Raw genomic sequence first — 23689 nt, 5'->3', positions numbered from 1 at the left:
GGAGAGGTGAATAGGGTTGAGTGAGCGAGAGAGCTTTTTGAGTAAATTGTCCTGGTTCTGTTATCTTAAAGCTTGAGGGACTCAAAGCATCATCAGTGACTGGGTCAACCAGCGAGGCTAGTGCTAAAGAGTGGTACTGGTACTGATATGCATAAACCGAATATCGCATTGTGCATCGTTTCCATGTGCTTTATGATGTTCCTATAAATTTACAGTAAGTGTTTTCTTCATTATACCGGTTTTTGTTGCTATTTCCTATCCAGTAGAATCTCAAAGTAGAAATTCTGGGCACCTTCCCACTCTTAAATGTATAACCTATTTTTATATATATAAATATTCATAATTTATCTTATGTTTTCAATTTCCTAATTAATAATTCGTTTGATATTTTTGTTTGACAAAGTAAAACATCTAAAGGTTTACAGTAACTGTCCTGATAACATGAAATTCTCTTTAAAAAAAAATCTTACAGTATGTATTATTCCTTAAAAAGAAGTTAAACAATTTTGAATGAAAATGTAATCTTTTTTAAACAGTCAATTTGTCTGGTGTATAAGCATGAAGCCATTTTGTTGTCCCAATTAAAAGTAAATTAATTGTATGATATGACAAGGTTAGTTCAGGTAGTCTAAAATAACATTTCTAAGAACTTGGCAGTGGCCTTTAAAACTTTTTATATCATAATGAATATAATTATATTTTCACCATAGGAACAACCTTAAGTTTCAGATGTTTTATAGTCACTTTGCCGAGTCAGTTCTGCCCTCAGTGAATGCCTGTGTTACGTGTGTCACTTTTTCCATTCTTGTTTACGATGAGCTCTGGTTTGGAAAAAAACTCTTTTACCGAGAAGTATTTTCTAAACGAAATGGACAAAATGGAAAAATGATTATTTGTGCAGAACATATATGTACTCAATACTAATGTTACCTAATTGATGAGTAATGTCCCTTTTCGCTCAACAGGAGGTTCACTCACAGCTGTGTACCCAAAAGGCCGTTCTGCAGCGTATTTCAGAAAGCTTGAAAATGATGTACTCTGACAAAAACACACCGATTCCCGAAGAGATAGAGGGACTGTTACAGGAAGTCTCACAGTCATTACAGGAAGTGGAGGAGCAGGTTTGATGCATTCTTTAAAGTGGTTCCCAACTTATGTTTCAGGACCCAGATTTTACATTCATCAAAACATTTTTTGGTTGAAAACTCTTCCTTTATACTGTATGAGAATTTTTTTTTTTTTCTTAAATTAATATTGTTGTTCGAAAAGTACTGAACTCATACAACTAAATGTGCTTCACACACACCCTGTAAACATCACACTTGCTGCAGTTTCATCTCATCTTTAATGAATTAATCGAGGAGAACTTCTCAGTCTGTAAGAGTTAGATTCCTGCATCAGAGACACATAATCTGCACACATTCACAGGTGTAAGAGGTGTTGCATCATCCATATACACATTCAAACACACACACACAGACACTGACACATACTCCTGTTACTAGAGTTTTGTCTCATAGACACTTATTGTGTCCATGTGTTTAATGATTTTTAAAAGTGAATATAGTCAATTTGTTTGTTTCAATTGACGTGTTTGTTTTTATGTCCATTTCATTGTCCATCTGTCTCGCTCACAGGTGAAGACAGCCGTGGAGAAAAGTGGCCCACTTCACAGGCTGGGTGCTAAAATCTCAGAGATTAAAGCAGGTCTGGGATCAGTTCAGAGCTGGTTAGAGCAGAAGAGCCAGAACTTCAATGAAGCTGAGAGCACACAAAAGGTCAGAAATTAGTTTAGTGTACTTAGTCTAAAACCTGTTTCACAAATTTTGTATTGTAAGCATATATTCATATTAGAGCCCATGTGACAGATTAAAGTGTAGCAGATGTAACGCTTCATGTACGGTTTCGGTGCAAATATGTGCTGGATTAGCATTTATAAAGATGCACTATAAACCAATTTATGAAGAAATACACAGTAACTAGGTGAAGTACTTTACACATAGTTTGGAAAAGTATATTTTTCAAAAACAGTTGATGCACGCTCCCTGGTATAAATTTTAAAATGTATTAAAGATTTATTAAATTGATTTAAGTGATTAAATGAAATGCACAATATAATAGCCCATAAATCACTTTATTTTTCCATACTGTACTGATATGTTTGTCATTTGATTGTCAGTCTGAAAGCTCAAAACGCACCTGCATTTGCTTATGGCCTATAGGTACAAGTTCTGGGAAACAGTGTTTTAAATCATTTAAATTATTTCTTTACCGTGAAGTCTAGAAACAGATTAAATAACCTATGGAAGATTTAATGTGTTTTTTTTCTATATTGTTCCCTCGCAGCGAGTCTGGGACGAGCTGGATAATTTACACACTCGTCTGGCGGCAGTGGAGGTGGAGCTACAGGACGTGAGTGAAATGCATCCGGACGAGACCCGTCTGATTCTGGACAACCTGGCCAACACTCAGCAGACCCACACGCGCCTCACCAAACAGGCTGAACAGAGAACCACCTTCCTCAGCAAGGTCACCTGAATAGACTCGCATTTAACCAAAAAATTTGCTAAGAAGTTTAACATGATAGATTGAGATGGAAGGAAAACAGAGTTTTAGTGAAAAATAACTGACTTCAGTTGCATCATGTCACCTAAAGTGTGTTATCTACACGGTCTCTGTGTAGGTCCGTGATTGGCTGCAGGAGCATGAGGAGATGGTGAAGGGGTCACAGAGCTGGATCTCAGAGGCTCAGTCCTGGCTTACGACACCCTGCACGTACACCACTGCCAGATGCCTCGACAGTCATGTAAACGCACTGCAGGTATTATTCTCAGAAACATCATTATCATTTAGCTGACAGTTACTTATTACAGGAAAAGTCCTCCTGGAAGAAAACTGCATCATCCCATTGTGGGGTTTGAACCTACACGTATTCGGTTATATAATGTATTAGGCTAAAGGCCCTATTGTATCATTTTCATGTCTAATAATAATGTATATGTGTGTGTGTGTGTGTGTGTGTGTGTGTGTGTGTGTGTGTGTGTGTGTGTGTGTGTGTGTGTGTGTGTGTGTGTGTGTGTGTGTGTGTGTGTGTGTGTGTGTGTGTGTGTGTGTGTGTGTGTGTGTGTGTGTGTTTCAGATGGTGCTGGATGATTCCGCTCAGATGAGACGGACTCTACAGGGTTTCAGCAGTGTGCTGACAGAGATGGGAAGTGTGTTTGATGTCAGTCCATTAGAGGAGCAGCTCTCAAACGCTGATCGACGTGTGGCAGACATGCAGCACAGCCTTCTGGGACCCCTCTCTCAGCTGGAGCATGCAGCAGCAGTGAGCACACAGATTTTTACAAAACTATATATATATATATAATTTTACATTTAATTACTTAATTTATGAATAATTTTCTAAATGAGGTTGTCAATTTGTTCCCAGAGAGGGATTTTTTTTCACATTTAACTCACTTTTGAGGATAATTTTGTCCCCAAATTATAGCTTATTGTTGAAAAAATGCACAGCTGTCTAATCTATAGAAGGTGTTTTTTATGAAACATCTGTTTATGTGTGTGGTGTGTGTTTTTAAGGAAGTGGACGCCATTGAGACAGAGGTGAAGGTCATGGAGAAAGATGTAGCCACAATTAAATCTACTCTGACTACAAAGGAAGCCATCAGCCAAGACAATCTTAAGGTAAAATAATTTTGTACTTAAACATTTGACCAGTTGTAACCTCTAGTGTGCATTGTAAATGATCCACATGACACAGGTTACCGTAACCGATTGTATTTTGTTTAAAGAAAAGCACAAAGCAGAACAGAATGGTGCAGCATATATTCGCCTCCGTCATTCTTCCTACGTATGCAAGGCTCGGAGAAACCCCAAACATGGGTCCTAAAGTAGCATACACCGAGACCATACACAGTCAATAGGGAGACGTTATGTAGTTACTGTCAAACACCTGATTCCTGTGGGTGTTTTGTGCGTATTTGCAGGCAACAGAAGACAGGATTGACCTGATGAAAAGGACAGTAGCTGAGATCCAGAACTGTAAGGATGGTCTGTGTCTTCCTGACAAAGCTGAAAACACACTCCTGGTGTTCAAAAAAGCAGAATTACTACAGAAACAGCTGCTGGAACTAGAGCAGGTAGAGCACATATACACAAACGCATACACACAGGCAAACACACAGTTCACGCAGTGCTCAGTGTTGTGTTCATCTCCTCTCAGCTGGCTCTAGAATACTCAGTTGAGGTGCAGGATATTCCTGCCCCGGCCCTAAGTGTTCCGCCCACTATCACTGAGGAAGAGACACAGGTTAGACAAAATATTATGTTCAAATCTAATGCTGCAAACGCAAAGATTAAATATTAAAATATATATATGTTATGTGTGTGTGTGCAGGAGAGCGGTCAGATTCAGATTGCGCATGTTGAGGAGGATGTGTTGAGAAAATCAGGAGCAGCGCTGATGACGGTGGAGCAATCCACACCGGAGCAGAGACTCACCTGGATCTCTGAGAAGAGCAGCCACACACCCACAGAAACACAGGTATGAGAGAACACATTGAATGCCCCCTTTTTGAAATCGCCCGGGAAGTTGTAGGTCATCCGGGTACTTTTCGCCTACTGTTTTATGAATACACTGAATTCGGACATACTACTCATTCTGTTTTTACTGTTATATAGTAGGGAAGTATGCAATTTCGAATGCAGCTATAGTCAGAAAGATATGCAGGTGTCATAATTAATCAATAAAGTATTATTACTAAATATAGTCATGGATAAAAGGCTTTGTTCACCAGAACATGCAGAGGTAATTATTGCTTTTATAAAACAGTTTACTAAACATAAATATAAAGGACACAAAATCATCATCCAGAAATGGGCATATCCATTTTATATTGCTTATATTAAAGTCCCCCTGTAGTCAATAATTGTATCCCTTAAAACTCAACTTTGATCACCAAAATGGTCATCGGATGCAAAATTCACATTTATATGGTGTTTGCATATAAATGTGTCTTTGCAGTGTGTGGACACAACCACCATACAATGAAAAAAATCCATTCACTCCTTTTTTTTATCCTCAAAAAGCCTAAACACTCTCAATAATCAAGCCGTTTGGATTTTCTGAGCAATATGATGTCATATTGCTCATGCTCCGCCCACAACCACTGACGGACCGTATTAGCATATTTCCGCCCTCAGCCATTTGTATGCTGTTCGTCAAGGCAGCACTTTATGTGTCTTGTGTCGACACACACCCCATGGAAGAGAGGGGTGGGGTGAGCAGTTGCTCATTATCATTTAAAGAGACATGCACCGAAATGGGTCGCTGTGAACAGAGCTGTTTTTGAGGAGGTAAAAAGGGTTAGAGTTCTCAACGGGCCTGACAATTACAACCCGACCCGACCCGGCCCGTGGCTTATAAAGCCCGGACTCGATGTAACCCGAAACATCAACATGAATTATCTGTCCGAACCCGGCCCACGGCCCGATGCCGTGTCGGATTTTTTTTTTCTCATACACGTATTATCATGACCAGCAGACGGGAATTCAAATCAAACTTTAAAGGAGAACTCGGTAACTCTAGCGAACTCTACTCACTTCTTCGCTGATTTTCTCTTTTGTTGTCGCATGTTTTCCCCACGAGCTCCCCCTACAGCTGTGGTGGGGCGTATATTTCACAACACGGTCGTAAAAAACTCACTTGCGGCGGCCTCCTCCCCCTCTCTACCGCTGCTCATGTTCGTTTGTTTTGATCGGAGCAAGCCAACTGTATCGTGTGGATACAGAGGTGGGTAATCTGGTAATACATCATACATGCGTGTTTGTTTATGTCGAATTGCCGTAAAGCAATTTGTGTTTCACGCTCGTTCTCATTCTCGTTCTCGCTTCTCACGAGACTTCCAATTTCTATCTTGCCGGGACGGTAGTCTCCAAGTTGCAAGGTTGGTTTTCCGCCTGGGAACGCTGGGGGGAGCGCGGAAAGTCACCAGTATCACCAGAACAGGTTGTTTAACCATCCAAATGATTTCTAGACAGTTTTATTACGTTAAAAAAGTTACCAAGTTCTCCTTTAATGTTCACACCTTTTAACAATACAAACAATATAAACAACTGAAACAGTAAACTTTAAATATATAAATAGGCTGTAGTAGCGACGGTGAATTCACCTGCGGCAAGTTTACTTTTCACCAACTCCATCTTCTTCTCCAGGCTAAAGGTGTGCACGCAGCGGCGTCAGGTCTGCCCCCGCCCCTCTCCATGATGCACGTTGCACGTTGCACCCAGCAGCCAGACTTTCTTTACGGTGAACAGCAGCGATGATTAATAAATGTGTTTTTTTCTTTTTTTTCACTGAGCGGAAAAGATTAAGCCCGAGGTCCGACCCGACCCGAGTCATTTGATTATATTTTCGACCCGAACCCGGCCCGAACTCGCGGGTCCCGTCGGGTTTGTCGGGCCAACCCGACCCATTGAGAACTCTAGAAAGGGTGTTGTTTTACACAACCATTGAGGAATTTGAACCAAAGTATGTTACAAACTTTACATGAAGATCCTAAAGAATCATACCAACTTGTGGAAAAGGGGCATCCGATGACCCCTTTAAAATACCTCATTTAGTATACATGGTTCTATGAATATACAAATTAGCCCCGCCTTCACTCACTCACACCAGCTCAGAGATCCACTTGTTGACCTGATTGGTTGCAAGGTAGTTTGTAATGTCAGAAACACCAGCGATTTCAAAATGCATTTTTGAGACTGCAGTTTTAAGGAGAAAATACTCAGCAATGGTGTTTGTACATGGTTTCTCTTAAAGCATATCAAAAACACCACACGGACATATAGACAACATTAAAAACATGATTTTCACCACAGGGGGACTTTAAAGTATAATTTACCATATACGCAAAACGTTGTTTTTACTAGAAATGCATTATTGTGTCTGTTCATTGATCTTCCTCAAGAATCCATAACACCGTGTCTGCACCAGACGTGACTGTTGTCAACAGCTTGAGGCTGTCTACACAAAGCTACCCTTGCAAATCCATTTGTTCTTCGTGTCAGAAGTAGCGCGAGCGCTTGAAGTACATCAACTGGTGTAGACATGGTGTAGCACTAATTATTATTTATCTCTTTTTAATTTAATGTTCATTTCCAGATCTATAAATACAGACGTAAGCTCTCAGGTCAAAATGTACCTGGCAATATTTCAGATAAAAAGTAAAGCTCAGACCTTGTGTATGCTTTTAAAGAGGACAGCGTCTGTCCATAATGCTTCATATTCTCAAACAAGTACTAAAGTGCAGAGCTTTTAATGCTGTCAAATGCAAGAGCTTGAGTTCTAATGGCTTCTCGTATTTGACGTTATTAACCCAAAATTATTTTCAACCCCAAGTTAGTATACTTTCTTGGTAAGTTTTTCCATATTTCACTGTTCTACTTTGCTCTGGGTCAGCAGTTAATTAAATATTTTACAATGTGCAGCTAAAATTCTTATTTTCATAATTGTTAGGGTTAATAACATCAAGTGCAGCACATGACCTGTTTTAATAACTGTCTGTCTATCTGTGAAATCATCTCCATCACCCCAGTTAATGTGTCTTTTGTGGTTGCTTGGTTTTGTTCGTGGCTGCTGCTGTGCATGTGTGTGTGTGTGGCTGATGTGATGGGACAGCAGGAGTCTGAGGAAGAGGAGGAGGAGGAGGAGGAGCTCTTTGAGGATGTAGAAGAGGGGGAAGATGATGCTTCTGATGAAAACAAAGAAGAATGTGAAGTTCACATAGAAAATGAGGATGACGAGGCAAGACGAAGGTCGCCTGCCTCTCTGAATTCTGAGGCTTACTTCTGCGTGACCATGGAGGTAATGCAGAGGAATCAGAGACTTCATCCTTCAACAACTCCTAATGTTTCCTTTGCTTTCTTCTGTAACGTTTTCCCCGTTCCATCAAAACCTGTTAATTCTGTTTCCTGGTTATTTCATCTTCACCAAGTCCTTGTTTCTTCCACTTCCAGATTCTCCTTTATCACTTTTCAGTTTTGTTCTTCCTTTCAATTTAGTTTGAAGTTCAATATAAAGATTATTTCGATGTTATTCTTCTGAACAGTGCAGTTTCCGCACTACTTGATTGAATGAAGATGTGCATGTTATCCCTCGTCCTGTAGGGGGCAGTAGGACTTCATCATTCTTTCACTGAGTCTGTATTTATTCATCTTTCAGATGCTCCCTGTACTTGAGAATCACAAGTGCTGTGATCTCCGTTTGCACATGTAACATATGATGAATCATTTTGAACATTATGCAAATCTAATTTATATTTCTTTAAAAAGACTTATGCAGACTTGCAGAGATTAAGCTAAAATCTGTATTAGAAAAAAGTAACAAATAATTGATGTGGTGTATGATAGGCACAGCATATTGTGCTGCTTTACTGAACTTTATTTAGACTTAATTCTGATTTGGGTTACTAATTGTGTGGTTGACATTAATGAATGTGCTTTTTTTGTACAGGACTCTGCAGATGATGTTTCTTCTACAAAGCAAGCAGAAGCAACAGACTCTAAGGTAACGCTAGACCCTCTCCAGTAATGACAGTCCTTAATTTGATCACATAAATGCCTGTGTGTGTGTGGTACATTCAGAGCAATAACCAGTAAAAGCATTGCTGCTGTGCATAATTAAGAAAGAAAAGTGGCCACTCTCGAAAACTATTTCGTAGTCTTTTGGAAAGTCCAGACTGTGGCCAGATATAAAAATATGTAACCTCTTTTTTCCTGCATTTGCAGGTAGAAGTAGCTACATCTGTGGCCTCGGGAACAGGTGTGTCAGAAGCTTTATCTGAAGCGGACGCCACAGTGGAAAGCCAGTCTCTCCCTGCGGACATGGTAACCAATACCTCCTCTGTTACAGAGATCTCCACATCCCCTTCCAGAGGCCAGCAGAGGTGTTTGGTCTCCTAGTTGTAGTTCTTTGCTTACAGAACCTCCATGTCTTAACTGCACCTCTAGAACCCCTAGATGTAGATGTTTCTAGTGCTAGAACTCTCTTTCAATGCATTTACATGGCAGATGTGTAAAAATAAGGACTTCTGAGGAAAGAATATCTTCAAATAGTTCAGAACTGAGAACAAAAACGAGGGTAGAATTAAGCTAAATGGTTTTATATAAATCAAACAAAGGAATGTATAAAAGGGCTTAAAGCAACTTCCTGTGGAGTTTGTGATTTTGTCCCAAACTTTTATGATGTCGTCTAATTCTGTCAGGACATTCTAATACCAAAGAGCATTTTGAACTTTTGTCTTTTTCCATAATATCAATGTTTACATGTCACGCTGTGTTTGCACTGGACGTGTGCGGTGTGTGGCGCAATAAAACTGGATCTTATAATCAACTACACTATAAAGGTGCGGTCGCATTTACCGTTACTCAACTAAATTTTGCAGGCAAAAGAAATACCACAAAATACTATGTATTTTACTGCTAGCAAACAAACCAACTCTCAGTGTAGTGTTATGTTTGAGTGGGCACTGCCAGAATGAGGGCCTGGTCCATTTTTGATCTTTTTGCTATGTTACAAATGCCCGCCCACACATATGTCACTGCCAAACCAGGAGGCTTGCTATAATTGGTCGGTGCCGCAAATTGTCAAAGTTAACTAAATCTGAGCCCAATGTGAAATTCGTGTTCATCAGGCAATATTCTTCATTGCGCCGATTCCAATTGAAATTTCACCCACAAAATTGTGCAGGTTAATGGTAAATATGACAGTACCTTAACACTTTATAACCACTAGTTTTGATATGCAGCAATTACTCCAGCCAGTTTCCATCAGATATAAATTATTTTATTTACAAATATCATTATACAATACCAGTCAAAAATTTGGACACATCTACTTTTCATTACCTTTTCATAATTACTATTTTCCACATTTTAGTTTTAGACTTTTTTCAAGCAGGGAGAAAATGTGTATTTTTTCATTGCATGGTATCTTGTCCTTGATTTTTAACTACTAAATACAATGCTATAATACCAAAAAGATCCTAAAATCTTTTATCAGGCATGTTGTTGGTGTTTTGTTGTTTTGTTTTTTATAGCAGTGTGGGTTTTTTTTCTTTTTTTTTTCTTTTTTTCTTCCAATTGTAAGATAAGATGGCTACTGTGAAAAGATTGTTTGAAACAAGTGTATGACTGAGTGAAATAAGTGTATGTGAACATTTAAAAATAGCTAGCCAATGACTGCTCACTCTGCACAGCTGTCTAAGTGCATGTGTATTAAGAATAATTTATTGTCTTTCACGAGCGATTGTTGTTTACATGACACATTCTCTAAAAGTAAGCTTTTTCCTGCTCAAGAAGCGGGAAATGGTAGGCTATATGTTATTTATGTTTACTATTTTATCTTATACACACCTGTGCATGCTTTCCTGATCTCTCCCTCTCATACCTCCTGTGCGATCACTGTCATGCTTCTTTAAAAAATAATAAATTCCAACAAAAAATTCACACTCGCTCGTCTCTCTCTTTCTCTGTCTGTGTCAGGAGCAGGGTGCATGGAGGGGGGAACAGACGCCACACACCAGTGACACACACACACTCATGACCCTCCCAGAAAACACACACAAACATCCAGAGTCACAAGCCCCTCCCACAGAAACAGAGGTCATGTTGACCTCACCTAATGTCATGACCTCTGGTGAAGAGGTGGGCGGGGCCTTAGAAAAACTAGTGGGATTCTCAGAAACGCATTCCACATCCAGTCAACAGACCCATTTAGATGAGATCCCCTATGTACTTCAGAGCCTGGGCTCAGCAAATACACTCTCAGCCAAAACACCAGAGCACTGTACACGCACTCCGTCCAATGCAGACCATAGGTTAGACAGCAGAAGCACACACGACACACACACACCGATCGCAGTCAAACCCCACCTGGAGAAGACAGAGCTGTTGGCTGAGAGCACATCTTTGGTAAGCACAGATGCTGATGGTGAATCTCACCCCACTGACTCAAACTTGACACAGACCCTGTGTTCATCAACTCACTCACCGCCTGACTTTAAATGGTGTGTGCTGCACTTTATCTGCATATTTCTCTTTGCTCACACAAAGAGTTTGCACACACTCTTGCAACTAAAATAGCTAATTCAGTGCTATTCTTGCAGTCTGAAATGTCAAGCATTTGATTCAGTGACGGGAATTTACCTTTGCAACTAGGTGATTCCTTAAAAAAAGAATCCTTTTTTAATCATTAATTGTTGATTATTAATAATTAACACCTCAACACATTATTTTATTCATATTTTGTATTACTTTTATTACCGTGTGTAAAACAAACTGCAGAAAGTCAGGAATCCAGTCATGTGCAAATTTTATTTTATTTTTTTAATTAAAGGTCATATCACATTTTTCAGCTATGTGTTTTTTTAATCAAAAAGTCATAATTTAGTTTCTTTATGATCATTTTCCTCTCTCTCTCTCTCTTCCCCTTAGAATTGAAAAGGCCATTTTTTGCCTTCAAGACATCTTTGTAAAAGCCCTCCTTGCACATGAAATGAGCTAAAGTTAAAAATAAACGTCATTATTCGTTTTTTTCTGGCATTTACTGCAGGAAGTCTACTTCCTCAATAGCTCACCATTTCTTAACACAGAATAGCCGTTGTTTAGCAGGCTAAGAGTTTAGTCTGTCCTCAAAAAGTCATCTTGCAGCTTAGTTGAAATAAAACTTTTTTGTGGACTGGGAAAGATTTGTTTAGTTTTGTTATGAAAGTATGTTTTCATAGTACAAAAAAAGTTTTAAATATATTACTTGACCCATAACCACCAAATACATTGAGGGGGACACGTTCCCCCCAATATTCAGATTTGCAGTCCACCAATATAAGTTTTTCTGAGCCTGATTCTTAAATTTTACACTAGGTGCCCCCCACTCCTGAATATGTGGCTATATTTCTGATATATGGAAGAAAACAGTCAATTCTATGAATTGCAGAGATACCAATATGTTAAACAAGATACTCTGTGACATCTGAGAAGGGACAAAAGCTGTGTTTTTTTTTTTTTTTGTTCTATAAAGTTAGAAAGAAATGAAAGAAATACTAGTGTAATGGAATAGAATAAAGGATGAAAAGTAATCTAGGTCAGTTGAGTCAGTGCAAGGCAAAAGTATAGTTCCTCCTTTATATGTGTGTGAGTGTGTTTTTGGTCACACAAGCTGCCCTCGAAAGTGACGACATTCCAGGAAGTAGTTGTAGCCGCAGGTGGGTGGAGTAAACCAGGGACAGATAGACAGAGAGAGAGAGAAGCCACCTGTAAAATGAAAGCTGAGACAGTTTACTGAGAGAAAGGCTGCACCGGGGGGCAGAGAAACACAAACACAGAAACTGAGAGAGAAAGAAAGCAGTGTGTGAGAGTGTTAAAGTTTGTGTTTGTGTCAATGGACACACCCAGTGTTTGTTTTGCTGTGAACTCAGTGTTTCTCCTGCAGTCAGCCAGAGCAGGTGTGCGTGCAGGTCTCTCTCTCTCTCTTTCTCTTTCTCTCTCTCAGTACACCTGTCTTTACCTTTGCTCTATTCTCCTTCCCCTGCCTCGTGATTCTCTTTGGTCTCTGAGCTGCTGCTGTTGTGTATGATTGTCCAGGCGGACTCTGCTGGATGTCTGTCCGGTGACGGGCTGCTCCATGCCTGTCGTGAGAGGGCCGAGCAGCTGGAGGAGTGTTTGGAGAGAGCACAGGTCAGTCTGGAGGGGTCGAGACGGCAAGCTCAGGACGCAGACATGCAGCACGGCATTGAGCAACAACTTCACACCTGCCAGGTAATCTCACACACATGCCATTTATATATGATTTATCTCTGCACATGACTAATATATATAAAATATATTTGACTATTTATTTGTATATAATTTATTTATTTAATTTTCTGTTATGTGGGGTCTGTAGTAGTTATAATTTTTTTTATATATACAGTACAGGCCAAAAGTTTGGAAACATTACTATTTTTAATGTTTTTGAAAGAAGTTTCTTCTGCTCATCAAGCCTGCATTTATTTGATCAAAAATACAGATTTTTTTTTTTTATATATATATATTGTGATATATTATTACAATTTAAAATAATTGGTTTTCAATTTATTATACTTAAATTATCATTTATTTCTGTGATGCAAAGCTGAATTTTCAGGATCATTACTCCAGTCTATCACATGATCCTTTAGAAATCGTTCTAATATGACGATTCATTATCAAAGTTGGAAACAGTTCTGCTGTTTAATATTTTTTCATAACCTGTGATACTTTTTTAGGATACTTTCATGAATAAAAAAAGCAAATGTTTTAAAAATAGAAATCTTTTGTAACAACAATATACACTACTGGTCAGTAATTTTTTTCTTTCTTTTTTTGAAATAAATCAATACTTTTATTCAGCAAGGATGTGTTAAATTGATCAAAAGTGATAGTAAAGAAGATTTATATTATTAGAAAATATTTTTTTTTATTTTGAAAAAATGCAGTTCTTTTTAACCTTTTATTCATCAAATATATTAGGCAGCAGAACTGTTTCCAACACTCATAATAAATCTGAATATTAGAATGATTTCTAAAGGATCATGTGATAGACTGGATGTCACATGTGACACTGAAGACTGGAATAATGATGCTGAAAATTCAGCTTTGCATCACAGAAATAAATGATAATTTAAAGCATAATAAATTGAAAACCAATTATTTTAAATTGTAATAATATATCACAATATAAAAAAAAATTCTGTATTTTTGATCAAATAAATGCAGGCTTCATGAGCAGAAGAAACTTCTTTCAAAAACATTAAAAATAGTTATGTTTCCAAACTTTTGGCCTGTACTGTATGTACACTACCCGCCCCCAAAAAACCTCGCTGTTTGGATTTAAATAGGCAAATGCTTAAGATTCTATTGGATCATTATTGCTGTGATTATTATGTATCTAGCATGTTATATGTTTGGTAACAGTTCTTTTAATCCTAATTGATGGAGTGTGTAGCTTTTCATTTCTTAAACAATATAGGAAGACACATCATGGCCATATTCCAGGATGACAATGTCAACAATCATTTTCACACATGAATTTGCAACAAAAATTTATGCACCTCTTGATGGAAATACGTGTTGCATACATTTTTGTTCAAGATCTTGAATTGACAAAGCAAGAGTCAAGCACTCTGTAAAGTCTCCTCCAGCACAACCCAAAGACTTTCAATTCATTTAAGTTACCGATTCATGTGTGAAAATTATTCTTCATGCTCCCTCCCAACTATTCTTTCACACTTTGAGCCTGATGAATCTAGGCTTTGTCATCCTGGAATATGGCCATGATGTGTCTTCCTACATGGTTGTTTAAGAAATGAAAAGTTACACACTCAGTTAGGGTTAGAAGAACTGTTGCCACACATATAACATGCTAGAAACATAATAATCCCAACAATCAATCATAGACTCTTAAGCATTTGCCTATTTAAATCCAAACAGCGACTTTTTTTGTCCGGCAGTTTCCGCACACACACGCACACACACACACACGTATATCCTCTGCCTACTGTTGTTGTGAAAGCTGACTCAGCAGGAGAGGAAGTGAGATCTGTCACACATTGAACATGTTGATATATTTGTATATATGTAAAGTTGTTTCTGGACATGCCATGAGCATTAAAAAAATGATTCGTTAAATTTAATAAAAAATGTTATGGTAAGTGATTGCACACAATTGATTTTAGCTACATTTAAACAAATGCATTAAGTTGAACTAAAATTGATTAAGTTCAACGTAATGCATTTGTTTAAATGTAGCTAAAATCAATTGTGTGCAGCCACTTACCATACAATTTTTTTTATTAAATTCAACAAATCATTTTTTTCAGTGTACATTTATAGAGAAATCTGACAGTTTCAAAGTCTCTTCTTCTAAAGTTTCTGTCTGTTCATTTTGTTTTAACTTTAAAAGATTTCATTATCAATTTCTGTAGAATTCAGTTCTCGCCTATATAATCAAGTCTCTCTTCTTTTCTTTGTGACTTTCTCTTTCATTTTCTTGTCTTTTACTGCAGTGTTTTACAGCTGTGAACACTTTTACTACCCAGAGATCAAAGTGTTAGCCGATGACCGTAATCGAAGCCCAGATCCAATGATATACATTAAAACTGTAGATTGTCAAAATGTATTTTTTGGTTTAAATTTGGTTAGACTGAAAGTTGAATGTTTGTTTTGAATAATAGTTGCTGTGTACAGAAATACTGACTGTCTGAATTACAATCAGGAATAGATTGGATTGGATTAGATTAGATGACTTCAGTTACCATGGTAACAAAATAAAAAATATATATTTTATTATATTATTTGCTGATGGATAGTTTGTTTTGCTTTTATCGCAGTGCTGAATCACTGAAGTTGTCTGCTGATTTTTGTGTTTGTTTCTTTGGAAATCTAAATGTACAGCAAGTCAGTAAGTTGGCAGTACAGTACATGGCTCAGTGAACCAAAAAATATGAGTCTGTTATTTACCTTTGGGGTGGAGTGAATACATATCAATGCCTGCTTATTTCTTTCCTTTCTCTCTCTCTCGACCTATTTTATTCTCTTTTAAACACATATACATGTTATACACATGACATGCATGAGCATGTCTGTGCTTTTTACTTCAGATGCATCAGTGTGTCAAAGCATCATGAATTTTTACTTATCTTTTCTTCTGTGCGGATACTTCAGTTATTGAGTGTTTACTTTCACTCAGATTAAAGTTTTTTGAGGAGAGAGATAGCTGGCAATTAATCTGTCTTATCAGTCAAGTTATCTTACAACTTCCTCATAATGTCCTGTTCAAACGAAATAATTTAGCCTGTCTGATCTTTTTCAGTGTCTTAAAGGCCAAAAGGAATATGGATGTTTGTGCTCTTCTGATTTGTTGAACTTGGCATTGAACGTTTAGTCTCATTGTGCTGTTTGGATGAGGTCATGTGTCTCTTTAATGCAGTTAGAGCTGATATTACTGATGACGTTTGCTTTAAAACTAGGTGTGGTCATGCTAGACTTTGAGTATGCAAATTTACTTTGGATACCACAATGAATACGGGCAACAGGAGATGATGTGCACCATTTATTCTGTATATTTAGAAAGTGACGTCACTTTAAAGTGGTTGAGCCAGATATACAGTAACCTTCACTTCTGTGTGTGTGTGTGTGTGTGTGTGTGTGTGTGTGTGTGTGTGTGTGTGTGTGTGCGTGCGCATGTGCGTGTGCGTGAGTGTGTGTGTGTGCGCATGTGATTGTGTGTGCAACCTGACTCCTTCATCAAAGATTCAGAGATTCAGCTGAGTTCCAGGAAACTGACCTGGTAAAATGTTTTAACTACCACTCAAACACACCAAAAGCCGAATCAACCAGCCTTTGTGTCATTTGTACACATTTGGTTCTGGTGAAGAAGGTGTTAAAGGGATAATTCACCCAAAAAGGAAAATTCTGTCATCATTTATTCACCTGGTTTAAAACGACTAACTTTCTTACACAAAAAAAAAGATATTTTGGTGACCACTGAGACCACTGAGAAGAAAAAAGTCATACAGGTTTGGAACAATATGAGGATGAGTAAATTATGACAGAATTGATGAACTGTCTCTTTAAGGTATGATAAAGAATTATCAAGGAATTATCATCAAATTGTGCTGGAAATCACAAATTGTTCACTCAGTGGCACTCAGTGTTTGTTGCAGGATGTACAGGTGAACAAACTCTGATCAAACCCAAGCTAAAGTTCATCTATTGGATTATTAATGAGACTTTTGTTCATAATTGTTTTTCTAAGACTCAGTATTGTGTAAAACAGGGCATTAAACACCTGTCACCAGCCTCGCAGCCCTGCTAGCTCATTTTCTGAAGTGGACTCTGATCTTTAGTGTTTATTACTTTTGATTGATTGTATTTTCTCTGTTCTGAACCTCAACTTCAGTGGGTGTTTATTATTGTAACTTGTTGTTGTCACTATGAGTTGTGTAAGAGTGATTTAGAATTTAGTTTGAGTGTGTGCTGATTTGTAATTGTGTATCTAGACAATTCTGGTGGAGATTGAGCAGAGGATCTCCATTCTTCCTGCATGTGGACTGAAAGAACAGGAGCAACACGAGGCTGAAGCGCTCAACACCAAACTCCAGCTGCTGAAGAACAGACTGGTGACTGTGCAGTTACAGCTTCAAGACAGACAGAGCGAAGATCAGGTACACACACGTACACTAATGCATCCTGGAATTTTAATGTCTGTTTTTTAAGGTTGAGGACAGTGTAATCCAGGTGTTGTGAGGAACTTAATGAACAGATTGCATGTGATGACAGAAAGTCATTAGCATGGTAACTGCAGCCGATTTTCTCATTTGCAGATTCTGAAAAATCCAGAAGTGTTGCTAGCGAGAGGCTGCAAAGTGCCTGGATTGAGTTGTGAAAATAGGGCTGTCTGAGGTGTTATATTTCTCTCTCTCTCTCACTCTCTCTCTGTAGGTGCGTGTTGAGAGTCAGAGCCCCCTACAGGCCAGGAGGACTCGCAGCAGTAGTGTGCAAGAGATGTTGAGTTCCTCCAGAACGAAACTGTTCAGACAAAGCAGCCTTCAACAACAAAGGGTAACACACACATTCATGCACACACTTTAAAATATTAGCCTTTCTAACACACCTTTTTTTAAAGTATCGCTAGGCCCAAGTATAAGGATTTTTTACAACCCTAATGGGATCAGATTTTTTCAAGACCCTATAAATACCACCAGGATTTTATTTTCAGCAATATATTACCGGTTAATGTATGTATATATATATATATATATATATATATATATATATATATATATATATATATATATATGTATGTGTGTGTGTGTGTGTGTGTGTGTGTGTGTGTGTGTGTGTGTATATATATATATATATATATATATATATAGGTATTTAATTTGCAATAAAAGATGCAATGTAAATTCATTAAAGCTATCAATTCATACACATTATTGCGTACCTATCAGTGCATGTTAAGACTATAACATGTTGTGTCAGTCCATCTTCCATCATTATCTCTCACTGTGTTTTTTCCCTCTCTTTTTCAGGAATTGGAGCATGGTTTGAATGAACAGAGGGATCTAACTAAAGCTATTGCAGTTCAGTGCAGCAGAGCCCGAACACAAATCCAGAGCACAGACGAATTTACAGGGTATCTAAATACACATACTGTACTTATTTGTACAAATATATGCCTACGCTTTGTAACCATATGACGCTCTCTGATCGTCTGCAGGCCTTCGGCAGCAAAAGAGAATGAAGACAAGAGACAGGAAGTAGAATTAGCAGTCCACAGGAAGTGGACACACCTCTGCAGAGGACTGACCAAGACAGCAGAGACCGAACAAGATGGAGATAAAGATCAGGATCATTCTGAGGTCTGAACAGTCCTGACTTCACTATAAATATGAATATTTCAGTTTTAAATTATTCTGATTATTCTGGGTAGGCTGGTTGTAATTTGTGTTTTATATTCATTATTTTTCTAATGTTTATTTGATGTTTTCATGCTTACATTTTAATGTGTCGTTATTTTAATGTATATGTTATTTTAATCAGAGAACCTTAAAATTGATGTTATCTAATTTAGTGTGTGTGTCTGTGTCTGTGTGTGTGAACAGATCCTTGCTCCATCGGTGTGTTTGTGGAGTGGAGCTGCTGTTTCTCTCTGTCTGCAGGAGATTCAATCCAACATTTCACAACTTAAAGAACTGCAAAACGCAGCAGTTACGCAGGTGTCAATAACAAACACACATCCTATACACACATCAGAATACACACCTAGTCAATCCAGCCCAGAGATAACAGAATCATATTGAATTGATCTGTCTGTGTGTTTGTGTGCAGGACCATCAGTCTCTGGATGAAGGTCTGTTTGAAGTGTTGAGTGGAGTTAATCTCACTCTCAGCTCTCTCACACACACTCTCGTGTTTCAGCCAGCAACATCACACACTGACAGACTAAACCAGCTGCAGCAGCTACAGGTATCCATCCGCCTGTCTGTCTGTCTATATGTTTATCCATTTATCTGTTTATTCATACATCCATTCATTCATCCCTTACTCCCCATTTCATCTCTGATTCATAGAGTTTGTCTGCAGAGCTGAGCTCCTTGGGTGCTATATTGACCTCCCAGGGGTCAGAGGTGATAAAGTTGTTAGGTTCGAGTTCAGAGGTATCCTCCACCTGTTTTGACCTGCTGACGCATCGTGTATGTGACATTCAAAAGACTCTGGCCGAAAAACAGGAGCAGCTACAGGAGCGAATAAAACACTCAACTCAGCTGCAGGTCAGATTTCCGTCTGCATCTATGTATTTGTTACCGACACAAACTAATGAGATGGATGTGCAGGCACTTGAAAATTATCCTGCAGATTAAGTTACTAGACTACACTAAGTAGATCAGAAAATTTATGCTTACTGTATGTGTTTATAGTGTTATGTGTCAGCAGCTACATTTTAGCAGGTTTTTACACCCCAAACCCTCAGATGTCTCACCCTCATAACTGTCACAACTACTCACTTTTTTAAGTAAGAAGAAAAAAAACCACCACAAACCTCTGTTATCATAATGTCAAACAATGGTCTTTAGAGTCTCGTGATTAATCCCATACTTCTGTCTCTGCATTTAAGATGAGATAGAAGGAAGTATTTTAAATCTACTCTTATTTTATGCCTTTTTTTAAATGTAATGTTTTCTTGTGTGTCAAACCCTGCAGAAGAGAGTGAAAGACCTGCATGACTCAGTACTAACTAACACGTCAATCCTTCTCCCTACAACTAACGGAGAAACCCACCATGATCTTCACACACAGCTGCAGGTAAGCACAAGCACCTGTGAATAATAATAAAAAATAAAAAATAATGCATTTTATTTAAGACGCCTTTCAAACCACTCAAGGTCACCATACAACAAGTAGCAGCAATAACAATATTAAAACAGAAAATAACAATGGCAATAAAAAAGTACTAATAACACTGCCTGTGACACCTGGGGATGAGTACGTGAAGATTTGTTAAACACTACTAATAACAGTGTGCTGAACATCTGAATGAGATAAGCCATAAATGCTTCTCAAATGTCTGTCTCTATCATTTTTCAACATATCTTCAGGACAAAATGCTGATGTCTTCATTGTACATTTCACTTCAGAACGACTTTACTTCTCTGCATTTTAGAAGTTTCTACAATTTACTAGCATTTTATTTTCCCCCTGAAGGCTCATTGTGCCAGTCAGGGTTTATTGCACTGAAAACAGACACACTTTAGTTTTCTTATTAGTTCTGATCCACTGATTTGATTAGACAAGCATCATTCCAGGAGTGCATTAGAACATTGATGTTCTTCTTATTAGTGTTCATTGAGCTTGAAGTCTGAGATTATGACCTTTGCTGTACCTGTGTTTTCATGTGAAGGCTGTCATTGGGCAGAAACAGGAAGTGGAGCAGAGCGAGAGAGAGCTGGCCGAAGTCCGAGACGAGACAGAGAGTCAAGCTCAGCCTTCATCCCTCACACAGCAGATCAGCACACTGGAGGTATGGGTGTGCACACCATTCAGAATTTAGAAAATGCCTTTTGAAATCAAATTCAGTACCTGGTAGTAAAATCTGAATTTACAGAAATATTCTGTTGTAGAATTAAAATATAATGACTGTGTAAAAATATAATGTTATGTACAGTAAATGCTGTAAGTGTAGTTTTTAATAATACATTTAATTTTTCTCGATGAATTATAAATGTATTTATACTTTCAGAAACAATAATCAATGTTTGCCACCTATAGACATTTTTCACACTGTATGTAACAAAATATACATACCGTTCAAAACGTTGGGGTTAGTCAAATTTTTATTTTACTTAAGTCTTTACTTAAGCCTTTTTATGTATAATGGATTATAAAGGTATTATTAATAATTTTTTTTTTATACTACATTAAATCTTTTCATGAATACTTGTAACTAAATGTAAAATGCATTACAATATTTACACATTCCTTGTTACATCTGAAATTGGTTGTTAGTTTTAATGCATCATACTTTCTAAAGGCATAACGTAAGCATTATTATGTTATTATAACTGTGATTACAATTATTAAAGGGTTAGTTCACCCAAAAATGAAAATTCTGTCAGTAATTACTCACCCTCATGTTGTTCCAACCCCCGTAAGACCTTCGTTCATCTTCGGAACACAAATTAAGATATTTTTGATGAAATCTGAGAGCTGGCTCACTCTAAGACACTATAACTTGCTGGCCCAGAAAATGTATTAAAGACATCGTTAATATAGTCCAAGTGACTCTAGTGGCTCAATCTTAAGTTTATAAAGCGACGAGAATACTTTTTGTGCGCAAAAACAAACAAAAATAACGACTTTATTCCACTTTATATTTCCTTGTCTCTGGGCCTCGAGTCTTTTCACGTAGTGTTTAAGCGTGGCGCGTCTGTGTTGTACGTCACCACGTATCACACACATGACCAGCGTCGCCCAATAGTGAGCCTACGTGTGACATAAAGTGTTACCAATAATACTTTTATTCAGCAAGGACACTTATAATGTGACATTTATAATGTTAGAATTATTTCGGTAACACTTTAGATTAGGGAATACTTATTGACTATTAACTAGGAGTTTTCCCTCAATAAACTCCTCATTACTGCTTATTGATATAGTTGTCACATGTATGTTCTGTTTTGCTTGGGCACTCTCTCGAGAAACGGTGCCTTAACGCGGCGAGAGAGTTTGTGTACGTCTGAGAAGCTGATCGCTATACCGTCGAGAGCCTAGTGCTCTCAGAAGGGTCACCCAAGGCGGGAAGACTTCAGTGGAGACGTCAGACAAAACCCGTTTCGAAAGGTCCTCACATGACCTTTTCAAATAAATTGTGATCCAAGAAAGCAACGGGAAACTACTTGGATTATTCCTCCCTTGAAAACTTCAATGATGACAAGCAAAATCAACAAAGGCCCTGAGTATCGCCGTCCCTTAAATGGGACAGGGGTGCTAAGAATCTCCGAGCTTGCGTCAAAGAACCCTTTCAAAGTAGCAACTTGGAACGTTCGAAGCTTACTTCAAGCAGGAAAACTAGCCAATGTCATACAAGAAATGGATCGACTTAAAATCAACATAATTGGTCTAAGCAAAACTAAATGGCCTGGAACAAAAAAGATTATATCGAGCGAACACCACATCTTCTGCTCCGGAGGAGAAGAAAACACCAAACAAACATATGGTGTCGCCTTTATAGTACACAAGAAATTAGTAAATAAAGTCATCAACTTTACCCCAGTATCAGAACGAATAGCACTACTACAATTAGCAGGCAACAAAGTCAACGTGAACATTTTACAGGTTTATGCTCCAACAGCAGACAAACAAGATTATGAAATCGAATCGTTCTATGAGCAACTAACCGACACGCTGAAGCCGCTGAAGAAACAAGATATCACCATAATCCTTGGCGACTTCAACGCCAAGGTCGGACATGGTCGAATGCAGAACATTGTCGGAGAGCACGGACTAGGAATAAGGAATGGACGAGGCGACAGACTGGTTCAATTCTGCCAAGAAGAACGTTTCAGTATTGCTAACACGTGGTTCCAATTGCCACCTCGACGACTGTACACATGGACCTCGCCGCAAGACTCCGACAACAACATCGTCAGGAATCAAATTGATTATATCCTAATTAACATCAGGTTTAAGTCCAGTGTGCTTACAGCAAAAACCTACCCTGGAGCCGATATATATCGTCAGACCACAACCCAGTAACAGCTACAATAAGACTCAAATTGCGATCAATACAATGTACAAAGACGAGACGAGCAGACCTGGAGAAACTGAAGAACAGCACCAATAAAAGACAAGTACAGCAACATCTCAACGATAGCATCTGCTCAATAACAACAGAAACAGCAGATGTTCAGGAGTACTGGCGCTCGTTCAAACAATGCATCACAGAAACAACAGAAGTCATGCTGGGACACCAGTCACCGAAAAAGAAACAACGATGGATGACACAATATATTCTCGATCTAATGAGCAAACGAAGAATGTACAAAAACAACAACTTGGAGAAGTACAAACAAATGCAACAGAAGATCAGAGAAGCAATCCGACAGGCAAAAGAAAAGTGGATGGAAGAACAATGCGCCGAGATTGAAGAACTAATTAAAAAACATGATAATTTTAATCTGCACAAGAAGCTCAAAGAAGCTGGTAACATCTACAGACCAGCCCCAACAGCAACCTTGTATGCGGACAACAACCAACCAATCCTAAATAAACAAGAAAAAATGGACACCTGGACAAACTATATACACAAACTCTTTGGCGCCGTGAGAACACCTGCAGAAAAAGACCAACAGACGTCGAAAGACACTCTACACATTTTAACATCAGAGGTAGAACATGCAATCAAAACAGCTAAGCCAGGCAAAGCGTGCGGGCCCGACACAATCCATGTCGAATTGCTCAAACTATTAAACAGCAACAACATACGTCAACTGACTGACTGGTACAATCAAATATACAACGGTAACAAAATTCCATCTGACTGGCTACAATCCATCTTTGTGGCCATACCAAAGAAAGCAACAAGCCGGAAATGCGAAGACTACAGACTGAT

General features: G+C 38.2%; 1 protein-coding gene across 1 annotated transcript in view; it reads left to right on the top strand.

Annotated features, from left to right (window-relative positions):
• The window catches only part of syne2b (spectrin repeat containing, nuclear envelope 2b), a 111165-nt gene that overhangs the window by 48307 nt on the left and 39169 nt on the right, over window positions 1-23689 (top strand). Inside the window, exons 66-88 of the mRNA XM_084391392.1 lie at window positions 966-1121; window positions 1638-1778; window positions 2347-2529; window positions 2684-2821; window positions 3140-3325; window positions 3580-3684; window positions 3987-4139; window positions 4223-4309; window positions 4397-4543; window positions 7679-7864; window positions 8513-8566; window positions 8788-8886; window positions 10543-10971; window positions 12640-12813; window positions 17076-17240; window positions 17518-17637; window positions 18111-18214; window positions 18299-18440; window positions 18684-18797; window positions 18910-19047; window positions 19152-19352; window positions 19783-19884; window positions 20480-20599. Coding sequence (XP_084247518.1) covers window positions 966-1121; window positions 1638-1778; window positions 2347-2529; window positions 2684-2821; window positions 3140-3325; window positions 3580-3684; window positions 3987-4139; window positions 4223-4309; window positions 4397-4543; window positions 7679-7864; window positions 8513-8566; window positions 8788-8886; window positions 10543-10971; window positions 12640-12813; window positions 17076-17240; window positions 17518-17637; window positions 18111-18214; window positions 18299-18440; window positions 18684-18797; window positions 18910-19047; window positions 19152-19352; window positions 19783-19884; window positions 20480-20599 — 3444 coding nt within the window. The remainder of the gene's footprint in view (window positions 1-965; window positions 1122-1637; window positions 1779-2346; window positions 2530-2683; window positions 2822-3139; window positions 3326-3579; window positions 3685-3986; window positions 4140-4222; window positions 4310-4396; window positions 4544-7678; window positions 7865-8512; window positions 8567-8787; window positions 8887-10542; window positions 10972-12639; window positions 12814-17075; window positions 17241-17517; window positions 17638-18110; window positions 18215-18298; window positions 18441-18683; window positions 18798-18909; window positions 19048-19151; window positions 19353-19782; window positions 19885-20479; window positions 20600-23689) is intronic.

Source organism: Rutilus rutilus, assembly GCF_951802725.1.
Source record: "Rutilus rutilus genome assembly, chromosome: 20".
NCBI classification, from domain to species: domain Eukaryota; kingdom Metazoa; phylum Chordata; class Actinopteri; order Cypriniformes; family Leuciscidae; genus Rutilus; species Rutilus rutilus.
The sequence above is the reverse complement of the archived record's forward strand: the minus strand, read 5'-3'. Positions and strand labels throughout refer to the sequence as shown.